General features: G+C 38.4%; 1 protein-coding gene across 1 annotated transcript; it reads left to right on the top strand.

The window, feature by feature from the left end:
• The first annotated feature begins 1,688 nt into the window (after positions 1 to 1,688).
• On the top strand, positions 1,689 to 15,379 carry LOC123506159 (WD repeat and FYVE domain-containing protein 2-like). Its single transcript, XM_045258074.1, has 7 exons — positions 1,689 to 1,930; positions 3,802 to 3,943; positions 7,853 to 7,926; positions 13,547 to 13,666; positions 13,804 to 13,818; positions 14,142 to 14,230; positions 14,996 to 15,379. The coding sequence occupies exons 1-7, from the start codon at positions 1,770 to 1,772 to the stop codon at positions 15,043 to 15,045; spliced, it is 651 nt and encodes a 216-aa protein (XP_045114009.1). The 5' UTR covers positions 1,689 to 1,769; the 3' UTR covers positions 15,046 to 15,379.
• The last annotated feature ends 4,857 nt before the right edge of the window (positions 15,380 to 20,236 follow it).

Consider the following 20,236-nt stretch of genomic DNA (forward strand, 5'->3'; position numbering starts at 1 on the left):
AATAATGAAAATAACATTTGAACAAGGACAGCCATAGGCGATCATGGCGGTGGGCGGAGCTAAGCTCAGTTGCGTTGACAGGCCGGAAGCCGCAAGAGACGGCAGCCATATAACTTTTTTAATTCCCTTCATTACAACAAAACTAGGCAATTGCAGACATATTTCACTGGCAAATACGAAATGTTATTACACTTGCAGTTGCATTTGGTGACATGTTTAGCTTATAATAAGTGAGAGAGGGAGATAATGACAAATATGGACGAGTTGCTGGGACCTTACCCCACTCGATCGTATGCCGTCATAGCACAGGATCCTTCCAGTATCACTATTTAGCTAAATGACACCACGTATTTCACTCACTCAGGTGTGTAATTCACCTCGGTCGTTTGCTGGTCACTCAGCCAGTCTTCCCCTTTACGGAGCGAGCTCAGAGCTCATAGACCGATCTTCGGGTAGGACTGAGACCACAACACATTCCACACACCGGGAAAGCGAGGCCACAACCCCTCGAGTTACATCCCGTACCTATTTACTGCTAGGTGAACAGGGGCTACTTAAGAGGCTTTCCCATTTTCCTCGCCGCTTTCCGGGACTCGAACCCGGACCCTCTCGGTTGTGAGCCGAGCGTGCTAACCACTACACTACGCGGTGTGTGTGTATGTGTGCCACAAACCTATAGACATTAGGGTTCGTAGCGCTGTTACAAACCAATCTTATCAGATGTTTCATGCCACACTCTGCATATTTCGGGAGCCGTATGTACAAACACAAACTATACACACACACCCACACCCGGTAGCTCAGTGGTTAGAGCGCTGGCTTCACAAGCCAGAGGACCGGGGTTCGATTCCCCGGCCGGGTGGAGATATTTGGATGTGTCTCCTTTCACGTGTAGCCCCTGCTCACCTAGCAGTGAGTAGGTACGGAATGTAAATCGAGGAGTTGTGATCTTGTTGTCCCGGTGTGTGGTGTGTGCCTGGTCTCAGGCCTATCCGAAGATCGGAAATAATGAGCTCTGAGCTCGTTCCGTAGGGTAACGTCTGGCTGTCTCGTCAGAGACTGCAGCAGATCAAACAGTGAAACACACTAGGTAAAACTAGGTAAATACAGGAGGGTGAAGGACAGGGAGATGACGCTCTGATCATGGGGAGGGACAGGTCATGGGTCAAGTGGGTGAAACCTAAAAAAACATAGTTTTTTGAGGTGGGTGAACCAACCAAAGGAAAAATGAAGCCTTCATCCGGTGTGGGGTTACCTGGTTTTGTTACAGCGAAATTATATGGCCAGGATTGGTAAGTGAATGGTGTTAGTATATAATTAACAATATCACGGAATATTATTCTCTTGCCTGCTCAAACGCTAACAAAATTACAATATTTTGTAATGCTCTGAAACAAAAACCCGCGGGTAGGATGACTGTTAACTTTCTCGTGTTGAAGCGGTTATACTTGGTGGAGAGCTAATAAACTGGTTACGACTGGCAAGTCAGCCTTTATTGTTTTGGAGATAGAATCATAGAACATGTAGGAATAAATCACGGAAACGCCATGGCTATTCTCAAAGAATAAATAAACATAGCCAATAGTTTATTCACCTATTATCTTTGAGGCTTAGTGGTCACAACTACGTAATGTTATACCAATGACAAGGACATATAAGAATAGAAAAAACAAAAACGTGAAGGCGCCTCCATCCTAACTGGTGACTGGTGAGTGGCAGAAGCAACGGCAGGGCTTTGTTGACATCATCACGTCATATGATCGAAGGCAATGGCTGCTGAGATAAAGCCTCTGCGTGGTGCTCAACCTGCCAAGACAACGCCCACTGACAAGCCTGTGCTGGTATCCAAAGTAGAGGGAATTGGGGACGATATAAACGCCGCAACACTCATTAATGGAGGCACGGGTGTCATCTCTATCAGCGATGACAAGTAGGTACTGGGGGCGTGGACCTTGTGATGGAGACGTTGACGTTGTTGGGGGCGTGAACCTTTTTTTGGGGACGTGGATCTTGTGTTGGAACTTAGACCTTGTGCTGTGGACGTGGACCTTGTGTTAGGGCATTGACCTTGTGATGGGGGCGTGGACCTTGTGTTGGGGACGTGGGGCAAGCCTTGAACTTTTGAGAGCCTGAATCCAGCCTTGACCCAATGTTTGGTGTTGCGTGTTGTATTGGAGACCTCTTGTGTAAGTAACAGATGGGCTGGAACATGAACGATTTGATTTCATTGAGTGATTACTATGAAAGATTTGCCAATATTTAATGATGTCATACCAGAAGTTTCCTTGTACAGAGAATTAATAATATTTAAGTCTTCAGCCTTAATTGTCATGTTACTAAACAAGTCCCTCCTGTGGCATTCCCTGAAATTGCTTGAATAAACATTTATGATTTAACCTAATGGTGAAAATCTACAGCAGGTCCTTCCTTTGCCAAATATGGCCATTTGTCTCTTTTGACTTATTTTGAAATATGAAATTTTGTCTGTTTCCATAATTAAGTAAGCAAATGTAATCTAATTCAACCCAACTTAACCATCCTAAACCTAACGTAATGCTGTTTCTGGCATGATGTGTTTATTTTCAAAAGCATCAATATGAATCAATAATAGCCAGCCATCCAAAACAAAACTTCACAACTGTAAAGTACCCTGAGATGTAGTCATCATGAGTTACTGACAACGACAAATAGAAAACGTAAACAAGCCTAACAACCTCATTTCATCTATAGATTTTTAATGTATGTTTACTTCTTTTCTCTTTCTAGGTCACAGGTTTTCAATGTAGGGTTCATAAACTCACAGGGATTTACTAGATTTCTAGGGGTACTTAGATGGCTGGTCTAATAATATCCTTTGCAAATTAGTATTCTGTTGGATGTCAGATTACTAGTGGTTCAGGTAGGTGGTCTTGTAACTCAGGAGGTTCTTATGGGCAAAAAAAAATTGAGAACTCCTGCTCTAGATATTGGTAATTTAATTTTTATAGTCTGATTATACAGGGTGTTTGTATAGATATTGCTTGAGGCAAAAGTATGGTTTATTTAAAAAAGAAAATGTTCTGTACGTATGTGTTTTGAGGCTTTGTTTAGCTGTGGGGATGAAATTTGAGTATGATGGGCCAGATGAGTGTTTACATTGTGGAAGCATCATTCTCCACATTGCTGTGTGGCATTTTCAATATATTTTTCTTTTTTTCTGTCAAAATCATGCAGTATAAACTTTATGTATTCACTGTCACCATCTTGGCTTGAAATATATAGTCAATTTATTTGCTGCTAGCTTTATTCGTCGTCCTTCCCCATCCATTACTGCCCCGTATAGTGTGTATGATCCATGTTGGTAAATCATCTCTGTCAATACTACTCATCCAGTTTCAGGATACTGTAATACTCCAAACTTGTAGAAATAATGATGGAATAACTCACAAGGCCATTGTCGCTCTGCCACGCTCAAATATCAGCCGCATGACTAAACAAGATCTTGAAATGTATATATGTGTATAGAATATTTTCTTCTCTGAATACTCTGTACTTTCATCAACAACAATATCTACAGAAACTGTATGTCTAGTCCTGCAGTCTTAGATGTTTGGTATGTACCATCTTACCTACCACTGTAGCTATAAAATTTTTAGAATTTTTCATGTTTTTAGAATTTTTTTATGAAGGGCTCAGGAAAATTGTACATAATTTTATGATGTTCCTTTGGGTTATTAATTCTATTGATATTTATAATAGCTACCACCACAAGGAGAAGCACTGAAAGATTATTAACATTTTTCTATATTTGTTTGATGGCAGGTCCGTGCGCATTTGGCAGCAGCGGGACTCAGGACAGTATTGGCCAAGTGTGTGTCATTTCCTGCCATCTGTTCCTACCAGTTTTCATTACCTGCCAGACTTGAGGTTCATGTTTCTGGGACTTGATAATGGAAGGGTTGTTGTAAGTATTTTGGAATGATTTTTTGCTTTTACTTAACTAAAATAAAATATATATTATAGTATAGTGCTGATTTTCTCATTATTTTTTTTTGTTAATAAGTATCTTTGTATTGGTTGACCATCACTAATCCAGCATTGTTGGAATTAGTGATTTTGCTGGATAACACAAACATTAGGTTAGAACAACATAACAGTTACTTCATCTTACCTTCAAAATGCCCTTGAATCTGTACAAATTCATCAATAAATGGAGCTTTACCAACACCACGTTTTTTTGCCAATACCAATACTAATACTTAATTTTGAATTTTCTGCTTGTACTGATACATGTTAGGAAAGAAACTGAGCAGAGTTTCTTTCAGTTTTCATGATATCATAAACTGTTGAAGAGTCTATGCTGTATAATTCATTCAATATTCACACAGACACACTGCTGTCAACTTTTTCCAGTGGTTCAAGTTTATCTTTTATGAATAATGTCATACAGTAATGTGTTTCAAGCTTTATATGAGAAACATTTCCTCCTTTCAAGAAGCCATAACTGGAGCTAAACCTGAGTAGGCTTAATTGTAAATGGAGTGAAACAAATTGGAATGCCTTTCCTGTGTTTGGGAGTGATGGCAGCCAATTATGCAGTAAGTAATGCCAGCAAACAGTAGCAGCAGCAGGTTGGTGCAGCTGCCTAGGAACTTTGAAACTACACAAACTGAAATTAGAGCTTTATTGGTAATGTTGGGTCAGTGATGATGGACATGTGCTGCATTTGGTAATCAGTAATAAGGGATTCATGAAGAACATTGTGTTATGAGCATAATCACACCACACAGATTTTTTTGGTCAACTTTTTTTATTTATTTATTTATTTTTTTTTTATGTTATGTCCTATAGTGCCTGTAGGTCTGCTTGAAGAGTATGAGTAGTGCTATTTAGCTTCCATCCATTAGCGGCACAGGCAATTTTATTGATAGTGTTACCCATATTAGGGCCCATATTACCACCCAAGTGCATCTTTGGTGTAAGGCAATTACACCTCCACCTAGAACCTGAGTACCATGGTGATATGTAGGTAACTTTAAACCACTCGACAAATGACATAGTTTCAAGATGGCATGTGGTGGGATTCGAACCTATGCATATATGTCTGTCCGATCCCACGCTTATCACCTTATCCACTACGCCACCACCTCCCTAAATGATGTGTGTGAGTGTGTGTGCGTGTATGTGTGTTTGTGTTTGCGTTTGCGTTTGTATTTGTGTGATTCACCTCGGTCGTCTGCTGGTCACCCAGCCAGTCTTCCCCATTACGGAGCGAGCTCAGAGCTCATAGACCGATCTTCGGGAAGGACTGAGACCACATAACACACTCCACACACCGAGAAAGCGAGGCCACAACCCCTCGAGTTACATCCTGTACCTATTTACTGCTAGGTGAACAGGGGCCACACATTTAAGAGACTTGCCCATTTGCCTCGCCGCTTACCGTGTGTGTGTGTGTGTGTGTATTTACCTAGTTGTATTTACCTAGTTGTAGTTTTACAGGGCCTGGGCTTTATGCTCGTGTGGTCCCGTCTCCATATCTACACTTATCCAATTTTTCTTTAAAACTATGTACACTCTTTGCTGATACCACTTCCTCACTCAAACTGTTCCAAGTCTCAACACATCTTTGCGGGAAACTAAATTTTTTAACATCTCTCAGACATCGTCCCTTCCTTAGTTTCTTACTATGCGATCTTGTGCTTCTAAAGTCATATTCTTCTCTCAGGATCAGTTTCTCATTATCCACTTCATCCATTCCGTTAATCAATTTATAAACTTGTATCAGATCCTCTCTCTCTTCTCTGCTCCAAGGTTGGTAGATCCATTGCCTTTAGTCTCTCCTCATATGCCATCCCTTTAAATTCTGGAACCATTCTTGTAGCCATTTTTGTAGTCTCTCTAATTTTCTTATGTGTTTCTTTTATGGGAGTCCACACAACTCCTGCATATTCCAATCTAGGTCTTATTTTAGTACTTATCAATTTCTTCATCATTTCCTTGTCCATATAGTGAAATGCTACTCCAATATTCCTTAGCAAATTATACGTCTCTCTGAAAATTCTATCAATATGGCTAACCGGTTGATTATTTTCTTCCATTGTCACTCCCAAGTCCTTTTCCTTTTTTACTTTTTCTAGTTCTACTCCATCTCCCATCTTATAGATTCCCACTGGTCGTCTTTCACTTTTTCCCATTTCCATGACATGGCTTTTGTCCACATTGAATTCCATCTCCCATTTTTTGCTCCATTTCCAGATCTTGTTTAAGTCTTCCTGTAGTATTTCACAATCCTCTTTTTGTTTAATGACTCTGCACAGTTTCGCATCGTCCATAAACAGATTTATGTAGCTGTTCACTCCCTCTGGCATGTCATTTATATATACGAGAAAAAGTATTGGTGCCAATACTGACCCCTGTGGCACTCCGCTGTCTACTGTTCTCCACTTGGACTTCATATCTTTAACTATCGTCCTTATTTCTCTCCCCCTTAAGTAATTCTTCATCCATCTCAATGTGCTTCCTTTTAAGCCACCCTTCTCCTCTAACTTCCATAGTAATCTTTCATGTGGCACTTTATCAAAAGCCTTTTTTAGATCTAAATAAATACAGTCAACCCATCCTCTCTCTCTTGTACTTTATCAACTATTCTAGAGTAGAAACTCAATAAATTTGTCACACATGACCGACCTTTTCTAAAACCAAATTGGCTATTTGATAATATTTTGTTGTCTTCAAGAAACTCGATCCATTGCTTCTTTATTACTTTTTCACACATCTTGCATATTACACTAGTTAGTGATACCGGCCTGTAATTTAAAGGTTCTTCCTTCCTTCCGCTCTTATATATGGGAACCACCTCAGCTCTTTTCCACTCCACTGGCACTGTTCCATTTTCTATTGAGCATTTTATGATGTTGTATATTGGACTTGCTAGTTCTTCCCTACATTCTTTCAGTATTCTGCCTGAGACTTCATCCGGTCCCATTGCCTTTTCCTCATCCAATTCCGTCATCAACTTTTTATTTCAAGCTTGGTTACTTTAATCTCTTTCATATAGACAGTCTCTCTATTACCCTGTGGTCTTTCAAATTTGGATTCCTTAGTAAAGACCTCATGAAATTTACTATTTAACAGTTCTGCCATACTTTTGGGTCTTCCACCATTCCGTTTCTCCTTTTAACCTTTCTATTGTTTCTTTTTGTCTTATTTTTCCATTTATGAATCTGTAGAACAATTTTGGTTGTTCCTTACATTTTCGACAATGTCCTTTTCATAGTTCTTTTCTTCTTCCTTTCTCACCTTAGCATATTCATTTCTTGCTGTTTTGAAGTTTTCCTTATTTTCTGGATTTCTGTTTCTTCTCCACCTTTTCCATGCTCCATCTCGTTTCTCCTTTGCCCTAGCACATCTTGCATTAAACCAATCTTTCTTTCCTTCTTCTTTAGGTCTATATTTCAGAACATATTCCTGACCCCAGTTTTGTATATTTCCAAAAATAAGTTATATTTCTCTTGAACCGTTAATGAGTTTTCCATCTCCTCCCAGTTTACGTTTTTAAAATAGTTCTTGAGATTCTCAATATCAGCCTTTCTGTAATTTAATCGGTCTCCTTTGTATGTGTGTCTCTCTCTTGTGTGTGTGTGTGTGTGTGTGTGTGTGTGTGTGTATGTGTGTGCGTGTGTTTGTGTGTTTATTTACCTAGTTGTGCTTTACAGGAAAACTACTGTGCTCATGTTGTCCTGTCTCCATATATATATATATATATATATATATATATATATATATATATATATATATATATATATATATATATATATATATATATAATCATGTGTGTATGTGTCATATCTCATAATTATTTTGTTTTCAGGAATTCACAGTTGCTGCAGACTACAACAGTATCACCCAGTCTAGTCCTCCACCAGATGTCACACCTCATCCATTGTCCTCCAAATGATTCTTCTAAGCCACTTCTTTGTGTCCACTGCACCATATCCACTGGTCACCATGCTCCTTGGTGGCCCTGCATATGATCCAAAAGCACACCTTTTGTATTATAACATAACAATGCTCAAGCTACTCCCACAAGTCATCACAGTTCTTAAGGTACACCTTCACTTCTTTCATTCTCTAATCAACTCATATTCTCATGTATTCTACTTTGTTCTCATATTTCTTTTGAAATGTGTGTTTATACATGTTAGTCAATACTGTATCTTTGATGCACATGAATCCATATCACGTATTATTATTTTAGATTACTACTGTTTTCTTTTTTACATACTCCTAGGGACACAATGGCTCCATAAGATCCCTTGCTTATCTGAAACATCTCTTCTCTCTCTTACCATCTTATTGTTTACATTCCCAGCTTTTGAACTTCTCTTTCTTCTGATTTTTAATTTCTTTTTCTTTTTTTATAATTATAATAACCAACATTCTCTTCCTCTGTTTCATTCTTTTTTTCCAAAGCTGTCTTCTTCATTAATGAAGTTTGTAGATGAGAGGATTTATTATTTCCTGAATTTTGGCTCATCTTATGCAGACTAATAATATGTGAAATAATGTTATTGGACAATGTTTTCTCTTGCTCTTATCTGTATCTTATCCTTGTCATCTTTTGAATGTCTGCCTATTTCATTTTTTATCTATTTTTCTATAATCATTTGTTTATTTTCTCTATCTAATCTTCATCATCTCACTACTTCTCTTCTTTCTTGAGATAAATTAAATAACTTTCTTTATTGTCTCAATCACTCAACTTCTTTTAAAATATTTTAAAAATTCTTGTGTGTGTGTGTGTGTGTGTGTGTGTGTGTATTCACCTAGTTGTATTCACCTAGTTGTAATTTTACAGGGCCTGGGTATCATACTCGTGTGGCCCCGTCTCCATATCTACACACATCCAACTTTCCTTTAAAACTATGCACACTCCTTGCTGACACCACCTCCTCACTCAAACCATTCCACACCTCCACACATCTTTGTGGGAAACTATATTTTTCACATCCTTCAAGCATATTCCTTGGCTATCTTTTTACTATGCGATCTTGTAGTTCTATTTAAGTTTTCCTCTCTCAACATCATTTGCTCATTATCCACTTCATCCAGTCCATTCAACAGTTTATAAACCTGTATTAAATCTCCTCTTTCTCTTCTTTGTTCCAAGGTAGGCAAATTCATTTCTTTTAATCTCTCCTCATAGGTCATTTCTGCCAATTCCGGAACCATTTTGTTGCCATTCTCTGCAATCTCTCCAACTTCCTTATATGCTTCTTTTTATAAGGGGACCAAACCACTCCAGCATATTCCAATCTTGGTCTAATTACCATACTAATTAATTTCTTCATCATATCTTTATCCATATAATGGAAGGCTAATCCAATATTTTTATCAAATTATACGTTTCTCCAAACATCTTATCAATATGAGCCTCAAACTGCCCATGGTCTTGTATTATCACTCCCAAATCCTTTTCCTTTTCCACCTTTTTCAACACTACTTCTTCACCCATCTTATATGACCCTCTTGGCCGTCTTCCACTCTTTCCCATCTCCATCACATGACTTTTGCTCAGATTAAATTCCATTTGCCACCTCTTGCTCCACTCCCAAATCTTATCCAGGTCTGCCTGTAAAATTTCACAATCTTCTTCACTCTTCACACACCTACACAACTTCGCATCATCCGCAAACAAATTAATATAACTGTTTACTCCCTCTGGCATGTCATTATATATACCAGGAAAAGTATTGGTGCCAGCACTGAGCCTTGTGGGACTCCACTCTCCACCACCAACCAGTCCGACTTTGCATCCCTTATTACCGTTCTCATCTCCCTCCATCTCAAGTAGTTTTCCATCCACTTTAACACTTTTCCTTTCAGTCCTCCATAAATCTCTACTTTCCATAACAGTCTCTCGTGAGGTACCTTGTCAAAAGCTTTCTTTAAATCCAAATATACACAGTCCATCCATCCCTCTCTCTCTTGTATTTTGTCAACCACTCTTGAATAAAAGCTCAGTAGATTTGTTACACATGACCTCCCTTTCCTGAAGCCAAATTGATGATCCGATAATAACTTATGATCCTCCAGGAACCGTATCCAATATTTCTTTATCACCCTCTCACAAATCTTACCGACCACACTTGTTAGAGACACAGGTCTATAGTTAAGAGGCTCTTCCTTACTGCCTCCCTTATAAATGGGCACCACTTCAGCTCTCTTCCACTCTACTGGTACTTCCCTGTTTCTAATGAGCACCTTATAATATCATATAATGGATCAATCAATTCTTCTCTACACTCCTTCAATAATTTTCCTGAAACTTCATCTGGTCCCATCGCTTTATCATCTTTAAGTTCCTCCAACATTTTATATAACTCCTTTTAGGTATCTTAATGTCCTCCATGTGCACATTTCCTTGTACATTCTGTGGCTTTACAAACATTGTTTCTTTAGTAAATACTTGCTGAAACCTATTATTTAGCAATTCCGCTATATTCTTAGGGTCATCTACTATCCCTTGCTCTCCTTTTAATCTTTCAATGGACTCTCTCTTTTAAGTTTACCATTTATGAACCTGTAAAACAATTTTGGATGTTCCTTACTCTTGTCTACAATATCTTTTCAAATTTTCTTTCTTCCTCCTCCTTACCCTCACATACTCATTTCTTGCCACTCTATAATTCTCCTTATTTAGTATATTCCTGCTCTTTTCCATCTTTTCCAAGCCACATCTCTCTTTTCCTTAGCCTTAACACAAGTTGCATTAAACCAATCCTTTCTTCCTTCCTCTCTTGGTTTATACTTTGGTACAAATTTCATAACTCCTTCTTTATAATATTTCATAAAAATCTCATATTTCTTTTGCACTTCTCTGATTTGTAACATCTCCTCCCAATCTAATTTTCTGAAATAATTTTTCAAACTTTCTGTGTCCATCTTTCTATAATTCAATCTACCACTCCTGTATGTCTCGTCCTTCCTTCGCTGTGTTGTTGCTATCTGCATTTCCATAACCACATGATCACTCTTTCCCAAAGGACACTTGTATTGTATATCTCCACATAGGTACACTTCTCTTGTTAACACCAAATCCAGTCTAGCCGGTTCATCATCTCCTCTATATCTAGTATTTTCCTTCACCCTCTGTTCCATCATATTTTCCATCATTAGATTAAGAAATCTCTCTCCCATGCTTCTTCTCCAACACCACTTACTAGATTTTCCCAATCCACCTCCTTACAATTAAAATCTCCTACTAGTATCACCTTTCTTTTCCAGATAATACACTTTCCAAACTCTGTAAAGTATCCTTGATCATATTGTCGTATTCCTTAATGTCCAAGAATTTGTTTTAGGAGGTACATAGGTCACCATGATTATTAATTCTTTTCCATCACTTTTTATCCTTATGCTTATCACTTCTGCGTTGTTCTTCCCATACCAAACCTTATCCACATTTATTTATTTCTTCGTCATAATCATAACTCCTCCTCCACCTTTACTCTCCCTATCCTTTCTCCATATATTATATTTATTATCCAAATTTATCTTTGTTTTTTCATGCAATTTTGTCTCAGTCAAACACACTATATCAGGCTTCTCCACTATCATATAGTCTTGCAATTCCAATCTACTTGACAGTATCCCATCTATATTAGTATACATTACGGTCCACCCACTGCTCCCTCTAGGGGTTCCTCCGTATTCCTTCTTTCCACATACCACTTTCTGACTCTCTCTCCTATAACTCTCCAAAAACTTTTCTCTTTCCTCCTCAGACCGCTCATCATTTTTCCTTCTCGCCTCTTCCACCAATTCCTTATATCTTCTCCTCTCTTCCTCATTTCTATTCTTTCTCACAAACACCTCTTTACAACCTTCTATCTCTCTTAACTTTGATGTTCTATATAGGACATCCTCCAGATTGTTGTGACTTCAGTACTACTTTAATCGGTCTGTTCACTCCCTCCTTATACGGACCCAGTCTATGGATCTCTTCCACTTCTTCTTGTAGGTCTTTTTTCATCATCATTTAGATTTTTGAACAGATCTCTTACCGTTTTCAATTCTTCCTTAATTCTCTTAGGCTTATATGTTATATTTTGTTCTTTCATCCCAAATATTAACACACTCTTCTTCTTTTCTGCTATTTCCCTTATCAATGTTTCCTTATTCTTCATTACATTAACCAGTTCCTTGGACCTTTCTTTTTTGTCTTCCTTCAACTGATCTTTAATTATTTCTTGTAATCCAACCATCTCTGCTTCCCTCGACTCAGTCCATTGTGTTTTCTTCAGTTCCCATTCCCTTTCAAACCTTTCATTCTGCTCACTAATCATTTCCTTAAAGTCATCTTTCTCCTTTACTACTCTCTCCATTTTCTCCTCCAACCGTCTCTTGTATTTTTCAACCTCCACCTTCAAATGCGCATTCTCATCCACCAATCGTTTTCATTTTCCTCCAGTCTCTTAACTCTTTCCTTCAAAGCCTTGCGAATTCTCTATCCTGCTCCTCCTCACTCCTCTGAACTTTTAATTCCTTCACTAACTCCTCAAATCTCTTCTCCAACATCACCAATCTACCTTGCAATGTTGCCCCTGTTGAAGCTGGACTCATGCTTTGACTGGCCACTTTCGGCTTTGCTCCCTGGGCCTCATCAACATATTTTGAATTTGGTAATTTATTCCTTACCGGTCTATCCATTTTTCCTTACTTTTCCTGGGAACATGTGGGTGTGTGGTCACTGGGGGCCAGGCCTGGTAGTTACGTGTGTGGTTGGATGCGTTGGCGGCTGCTATGGCTGGCCTTTGTGGGTTCCCGCTCTGTCGTTTGGAGTGTGGAGGTTCTCCCACCTCCGATCACTCCCATGTACACGCCACCAGGCTACGTTCACTCTGTACACTCGTTCACTCGCTCTGGTCGCCCCTCAATAGCAATAACTATTCTCACTCAAGCACATTGCTTAGCGTGTGGAGTGTTATTTAGATGCTGTTCATGCGCAGGAGGCACGTCCGTGTGTGATTATAAATACAGGATATTGTATTGGTCCAGAATCTGCATTACTAGACAAGGAATCTAGTATTGTAGAGGAATGAAATTATTACTGTATGAATAGGTGTAAATGAGGGTAATGAAATGGGAGGGCAGAATGCTGGGATAAGTGAGAGAAAGATTGACATGGAGAATTAGAGGATTAGAGCATTTAAGGAGCAAATACAAGAACAAGAATAAATACAAATTTTCCTGTTGCAGCTATCACCCTGAGGAACATCTTATGAATATTCAAGAAGTATAGATGAATAGATAGAACATTTATGTAATTGACACGCTAAGGTTATAATTGAGAGATATTGGTCTTGAAGACAAAGTAAGTTTGTCTTTTTTCACAGTGTAGCCTCTGTTCACATGTCAGTAAAGGTATGGGATATAGGCTTAGGAGGTTTGTCATTGCTTTCCAAGAGTGAAATACCAACAGTCAAGAAAGATAAAGGAAACTATTATTATTTTCACCACATATGTAATATTTTTGTAATATTGTCAAAGAATATATTTTCAGGAAATGTGGGAAAGCAGTTTGTGATAACTGCAGCAGCAAGAGATCTTGCATCCCAGCAATGGGATTTGAATTCGATGTAAGAGTTTGTGACAAGTGCCACACAACAATATCAGACCAAGAGTGAGTACTAGTACATCTCTCAGTGCCTTTGTATGATGTTGAATATCTGGTCCATATACATGTGAATACATACACATTATGTGTTTGTTTACAGCTGTATAATCTTGCATCTTGTTTTGTTTTCATGGATTGCATAGAATGAATGGAGAAAAGTAAGTAAAACTTAATGTGTATTATCCATTGTTATAGACAGCACTAGACATTGGGATCAGTGTAGTACCAAGGTGTTGGAGTGACAGTTAATCCTGATGGGCAATTCATTAAGATGGTAGGGTTGGAGAATGTATTAGCCCTTCAATACAGATGTTAACACTGGACATTGAGCTCACATACACTAGGAAGGTCTTGGAGTGTGTTAGATACATATCTTGCTTATCACTGTTTAATAGGCAACACTTCTGATGTGTAGATTTATGATTTGTTTGGTTTAGAAGTGCTCTGCCAGATTTAAACTTAGCTGAACTTTTCATTACAGCCGTCAGTCACTGGCCAAATTTCATGAAGTGAAGCATAGCATAATCAACATGGACCTTGATGATGAGACTGGTCTTCTGCTCACTGTGGGTATGTGTACTTCTAGAATTTTTAGTACCTACTTTTTAATTCCTTGATTGGCTTAGACTTGTAATGTACCATTTCTTGATGCATTAAGTATCAAGCAATTAATTTTATATATACCTATGTTATGTACTTAGAATATGAGTAGTGGGAACTCAAGATGAGTAATGCAGGCATAACTTGGTATTCGGAAGAGGCCCAAAGGATGCATTAAATGCCAAACATTGATGGTCAAGATTGAATAGTTTGTCAGTAAACCCACACTTATAGACTTGAAGTATTTATTCTGGATGTTTCGAAGGCCACTGCCTTCATCTTCAGCAGTACAAAGCAAAATGAAAAATACCAGTGAACTGAACCAAGAGAAAGGGGAGGGACAGAGGATGAGAGTAACGTGGGACAGTGTGATTGGCCAACCCCACCTGTGAACTCCATCCTACTCAAACTGGAGTTCACAGGTGGAGTTGGCCAATCATACTGTGCCACGTTACTCTTTTCCTATGTCCCTCCCCTTTCTCTTGGTTCAGTTTGCTTGTATTTTTCATTCTGCTTTGTACTGCTGAAGATGAAGGCAGTGGCCTTCGAAACATCCAGAATAAATAATAAATACTTTAAGTCTATACCTGTGGGTTTACTGACAAGTTTATATTCACAATAGTGTGATATTCCATTCCTGAATAGTTTGTGTTTCCTAATGATTCTGTGTACTTCTAGAAAACAAGCTGAGAAAAAACCTTTTTTTTTTTTTTTTTTTTTTTTTTTTTTTTGCAGGTCAGGATCGAGTCATGAAGATATGGGAAGTGTCAAGTCTGCTGAATTGATCCCAAGAGGAGGGTGAGGAGCCATGGCAGACCCAGGTGCTGCAGACAGCTAGTGCATTGCTGTGAGGGTCTGACTGATTGGCTCTCATCCACTGGACAACACTAAGATTCTGTTTGGTGAGGAAGAATTAAGGATTGACTGGTAGGAATCAAATAATTTGATTTGCAGTTGATCTTTTTATTGTTGATCAACTCATGTGATACTGTATCAAGGATTTCATATGGAATGCCATGAATTTTACACACACACACACTTTCAGGCCCTCAGATTGAAATGCTCTGTATTAGATTCTTTATTCATTACATTCTTTATTCATTAAATATATATCAATTGCGCTGATGTATCATTGCACAATGCTACTCATAAAGAGTCAAGGAGATAAAGCTGAATGTGTCCATGTTTCAGCAAGATTTGTTATTTGAAAGCACCAGCACTGGCAGGGCAGGAGGTGCAAGAGTATTCAGATGTGTACAGTACTACAATTCACAACAGGTGTATTCTGTGCCACGTTCCTCACATTCAGAGCTATCAAAGTATTTGTTATCTAATGGAAAGGGGAGACATACCGGATGTAAAATATATTGATATTTTATGGCACTCTCCTTGTGTTACCTCCAACTTCATGATAAGTGTTAAGGAATAAAGATGTTTGGAGATGTTTGGTCTAAAAAGACTTCTCCCATTCAGTCAGCACTTGAATTTTTGAGACGTGTTTTAGTATTTGCTTTCCCCTTTTCATGTCCTTTAGTCTGAGGGCAGGGATTGTAGCAAGACACACAGAAGTTAAGTCTCAAGGTTGCTGGAGTGTATAGCAATTAATTCCTATAGCACTGTTATCTTATCACTAATGGGTTAGGATGTTGGAACCATGTAGGAAGGTCAGCCGACTGTGCTTCTTGACCTGAGTGAAGTGTGGATGGTACAGCACATGGTGTATAATTTGTTAGATAAAAATTATTGCTGTTGAAAATCTGATGTTATGGATCTGACATTTTGGACTGTTGGAATGTTGATAAAGAAAGGGAAAGTCACTCACATCATAGGCTTTGGCATGCCTTATGTGTCTTTCTTGTTTAGTGTCATGTTACCCGCTCTTCATGGTTTGTAGTGGGACAAAGGAGATGATGAGCTGTGTCTGTAACATTCACTGCAAACAAAAAGCTAAGTAATTCCAGGAATTCATCTTTCTCTTTTGGTTGAATTTAGCTTTGGGACATCACACACACACACACACACACACACACACACACACACACACACACACACACACACACACACACACACACACACACACACACACACACACACACACACACGTGGTAGCTCAGTGGTTAGAGCGCTGGCTTCACAAGCCAGAGGACCGGGGTTCGATTCCCCGGCCGGGTGGAGATATTTGGGTGTGTCTCCTTTCACGTGTAGCCCCTGTTCACCTAGCAGTGAGTAGGTACGGGATGTAAATCGAGGAGTTGTGACCTTGTTGTCCCGGTGTGTGGTGTGTGCCTGGTCTCAGGCATATCCAAAGATCGGAAATAATGAGCTCTGAGCTCGTTCCGTAGGGTAACGTCTGGCTGTCTCATCAGAGACTGCAGCAGATCAAACAGTGAAACACACACACACACACACACACACACACACACACACACACACACACACACACACACACACACACACACACACACACACACACTAGGTTTATTTACTTCCTAGAATTTTTATTCAGTCTGTTCCTTTTCAAGCACGTTTCTTATACATTTTTAGTAGAGTGAATGCAAAATATCACTGCTCTTGATTATTATGTAGTAGCTTATGTGTGTTTTTTAAGAATACAAATAAGACTCCTTTCCTGCTATGAATGCACTTGAAGCCTCATTTCTATTTATTCTCCTTTGTTGTCACTGCATTCCATATTGATGAGTGAAGTTCATGTTTTGTTGAGCTTTGATGAACTAGGAGTGAATGTGTTATTTGGAATTCTGTACCCCTTTAATTTGGGACAACTTTTGACAATGCCTTTGCCATTAACCCTTATGTTCTGGCGATCGTATATGAACGATTGCATCAGTGTGTCCGTAGCGATGGCGATCGTTCCTGTAATCAAGAATTTTCGCGCCTCATGTTTGAGCTCCACGCGTGGTTTCTCGAGTCAGATGGCGAGTGGAAGTATCTGGCTTCTTTTTCCACCTACTAGCACTGTATATTTATGGGTAACGAAGCTATTCTCCCATTCTGAGGGCGACACTTGGCAACCCCAGCGACCCGCCGTGTCGAAAGCACCCTGATAAGAGCGAAGGGACGTCTCAGTTCATAACTCACTATGGAACAAAACAGATAATTTTTATTTAGCAGTGCTTCTGAGCCTGACTACAGTGACAGTGATTATGAGGAAGAAACTGAAGAAAGCGAAGACAGCAGTAGTGAAGACTTGGAGAATGATTCAGAGGATCCACCTGTTTTCTCAGAACAGAGAGAAGACAGAGATAGTGATGATGGAGAACAGACTCCAAACATTGTATTGAGAACCCAGAGTGGCTCACGGAGACGCAGGCGTGCCTCTTGTGTCCTGGGAAGACGATCAAGGGGGCGTGTGTGTGTGTGTGTGAGAGAGAGAGAGAGAGAGAGATGATACCTACATGTTCTTTGCTTGAAACTTGATATGAAAAGGGTTGAAAGAATACTCTCTCTCTCTCTCTCTCTCTCTCTCTCTCTCTCTCTCTCTCTCTCTCTCTCTCTCTCTCTCTCTCTCTCTCTTGAAGTGTACAATTTCTCTTCCAAGATGAGAGAGAGAGAGAGTGTGTGTGTGTGTGTGTGTGTGTGTGTGTGTGTGTGTGTGTGTGTGTGTGTGTGTGTGCGGTGTCATCGCTCACCGAGCTGTTTCTGCTTGTCGGATCACACAGCGGGCGGAGGAGGAATCCTTGATAAGGCAATAACTAAACTTTCAGAGGTCACATCGAGCTAGAAAGTACATCATTGTATTCAGAATAACAAAGAGAAAATAATTATTAGTATTCAAACAGTCTTCTGACAATTTCTAGGTTTACCATTTTTACCCGTCATGGGACACTGGAAAATAGTTTAATCACCGGAACATAAGGGTTAAGTAGGTGTAGGATTCTCCTTAGGTAGAATCTTGGGATGGATAGCTAGGTCCATGTTCTTAAAGTTTCCACATCATGTCTCTACTACATTTCACAGGCTGTAATGGAAGATATTGGAAATTTAAGGGATGTTTTTGTGATTTTAGCAATAGTTTAACTGGCCATTGTGGAAAATTTTGGAGGTTTTCAAGAACATTTTTAGTATTGTAGTGAAAGTTTAACAAAGCTTCTGAATCATCAGTAGAAGAACATCCTTAAGAGTTGGACTAATCATCTCTGGTCCTCAAAAGATATTGTACTGAGAGCCTGAAGTGTTTTAAAATAAGGACCTTGATCCAAATAATAACTATATACAGTCCAGTAACTAGCATAGAGATTTACTAAAGTCTTACAACCCAGCATATTTAAATTACTCTCACCTGTACAGGCACTAGTCATGTGTGGGAAGGCATACATCTAGTCCTTTCTATACAAATAGATATTTTATGATAATTATCTAGTCGATTAACAAAGCAGACTAATCTGAGACTTGGAGGAAAATATTCAATACTGTTTGACTGGTAATGGCAGTACTTTACTTAATTTGAATAACCTTTGATGATTTTACCTAGAAAGTATGTAGATCATTAAAGGTCCTAGAAAAATCTTAAATATTTGACCACTCATCTTGATGCCAGTGGTGTGTTCCAAAATTATACTCTTGAACTTACTGTATGCCATTCTCTAAGGGAAGCCATTGCAGTCAAACTTGTATAATATGCATCCTTTGTTTTATTAATTTATGTTTAAGAAAGACATATGCTTTGGATCCTTTTTTTATTTATTTTTTATTGCTTTATTTCCTTTTGGTTCCTGTCCTCTCAAGTTGTACAACTGTTCAAAATAGTGATGTCACAAAGTCCAGTAGATATCTTGGTTGTAAATTAAATACATATTAAAACATTGGTTATTGAACAGCTTTATGTTAAGATCCCGACTAAAACCAAGAAATGGGAATAGGAAAAGCAGAGGCATTTTGCTTGGTACTGTTACTGCACAGACTGTAGAATATGGCTTTACCATTTTCAACAACTGTACAAGGAGGAAATCTGTAAGCATAGATCCTTCAGTTTGCATAACTTTATATATTGTGTTTGAACAGCATTATGTTGCATTTGGGTTTTCTTTCACTCGCATTTTTTCATTAGCCAAAGGTAATTTGATATTGGTATGATTTATTCCAATATCTTCATCTAGAGTTAACTAACAAGTTATTTATTTATTTTTTTATTTATTATTTTATTTTATTTATTTATTTATTTATTTATTTATTTATTTTTTTTTATTTATTTTATTTTTTTTGTGAATATTACATGTCTGGACATGACATGGATGATCTATTTATGTCATGGTATAGTATGTTCTGTTTATTCCTATTACATAGTTATAGTAAAACATGAAAGAGATTGAAAAAGAGATTTAGTTTGGTTTTTATTTATTGAGGGTTCTTATGTATGTATATTGGTGTTATTGTTTTGTGGTGCCGCTGGAATATTGTTGTAGTTGTCATAGTCCAGAAGCTGTTGTTTATTGTGTGATTGTACTGTGGGAGTGTGTTGACTTGCAGGTTTGCAATGTCTGTACCGTTCTTGCAAGTAGTGGTGTCACACAGTCTAGTGAATTTCATGTTCATAGATTTAATACAAATCAATCTGTGGACTAATTATTTACTTTGTATTAATAGCTCCACAAAGACCAAGAAGAACTGAGGATATGGTGGGTGGAGCTAATTATATGTATTTTGTGTAAAGCATTTTGTACAATACTGTATGACATGACTACTTTGGACAACTGTGCAGTGTGGACAACTGTTTGTACCTTTAAAGGAAGATCCATATCCTCCTTCTAGTCTTTGTATTTAGAAGGAAAAAGTGAGCCATTTTATCTGAAGGCCTAATTTTATTCTTGTAGTGAGGACAGACATGAAGTATAACATAATTGCATTGTTTTCTGTGAGCCATTTGAATGTTTGTTTTGAAAAGAAAATTTACTTGGCATATAAGAATGCATTGAATTCCAGCCTGTAGTTGTACTAAGAGTTGTATTCTCTTATTTT

Source organism: Portunus trituberculatus, chromosome 19 (genome assembly GCF_017591435.1).
Source record: "Portunus trituberculatus isolate SZX2019 chromosome 19, ASM1759143v1, whole genome shotgun sequence".
NCBI classification, from domain to species: Eukaryota; Metazoa; Arthropoda; class Malacostraca; order Decapoda; family Portunidae; genus Portunus; species Portunus trituberculatus.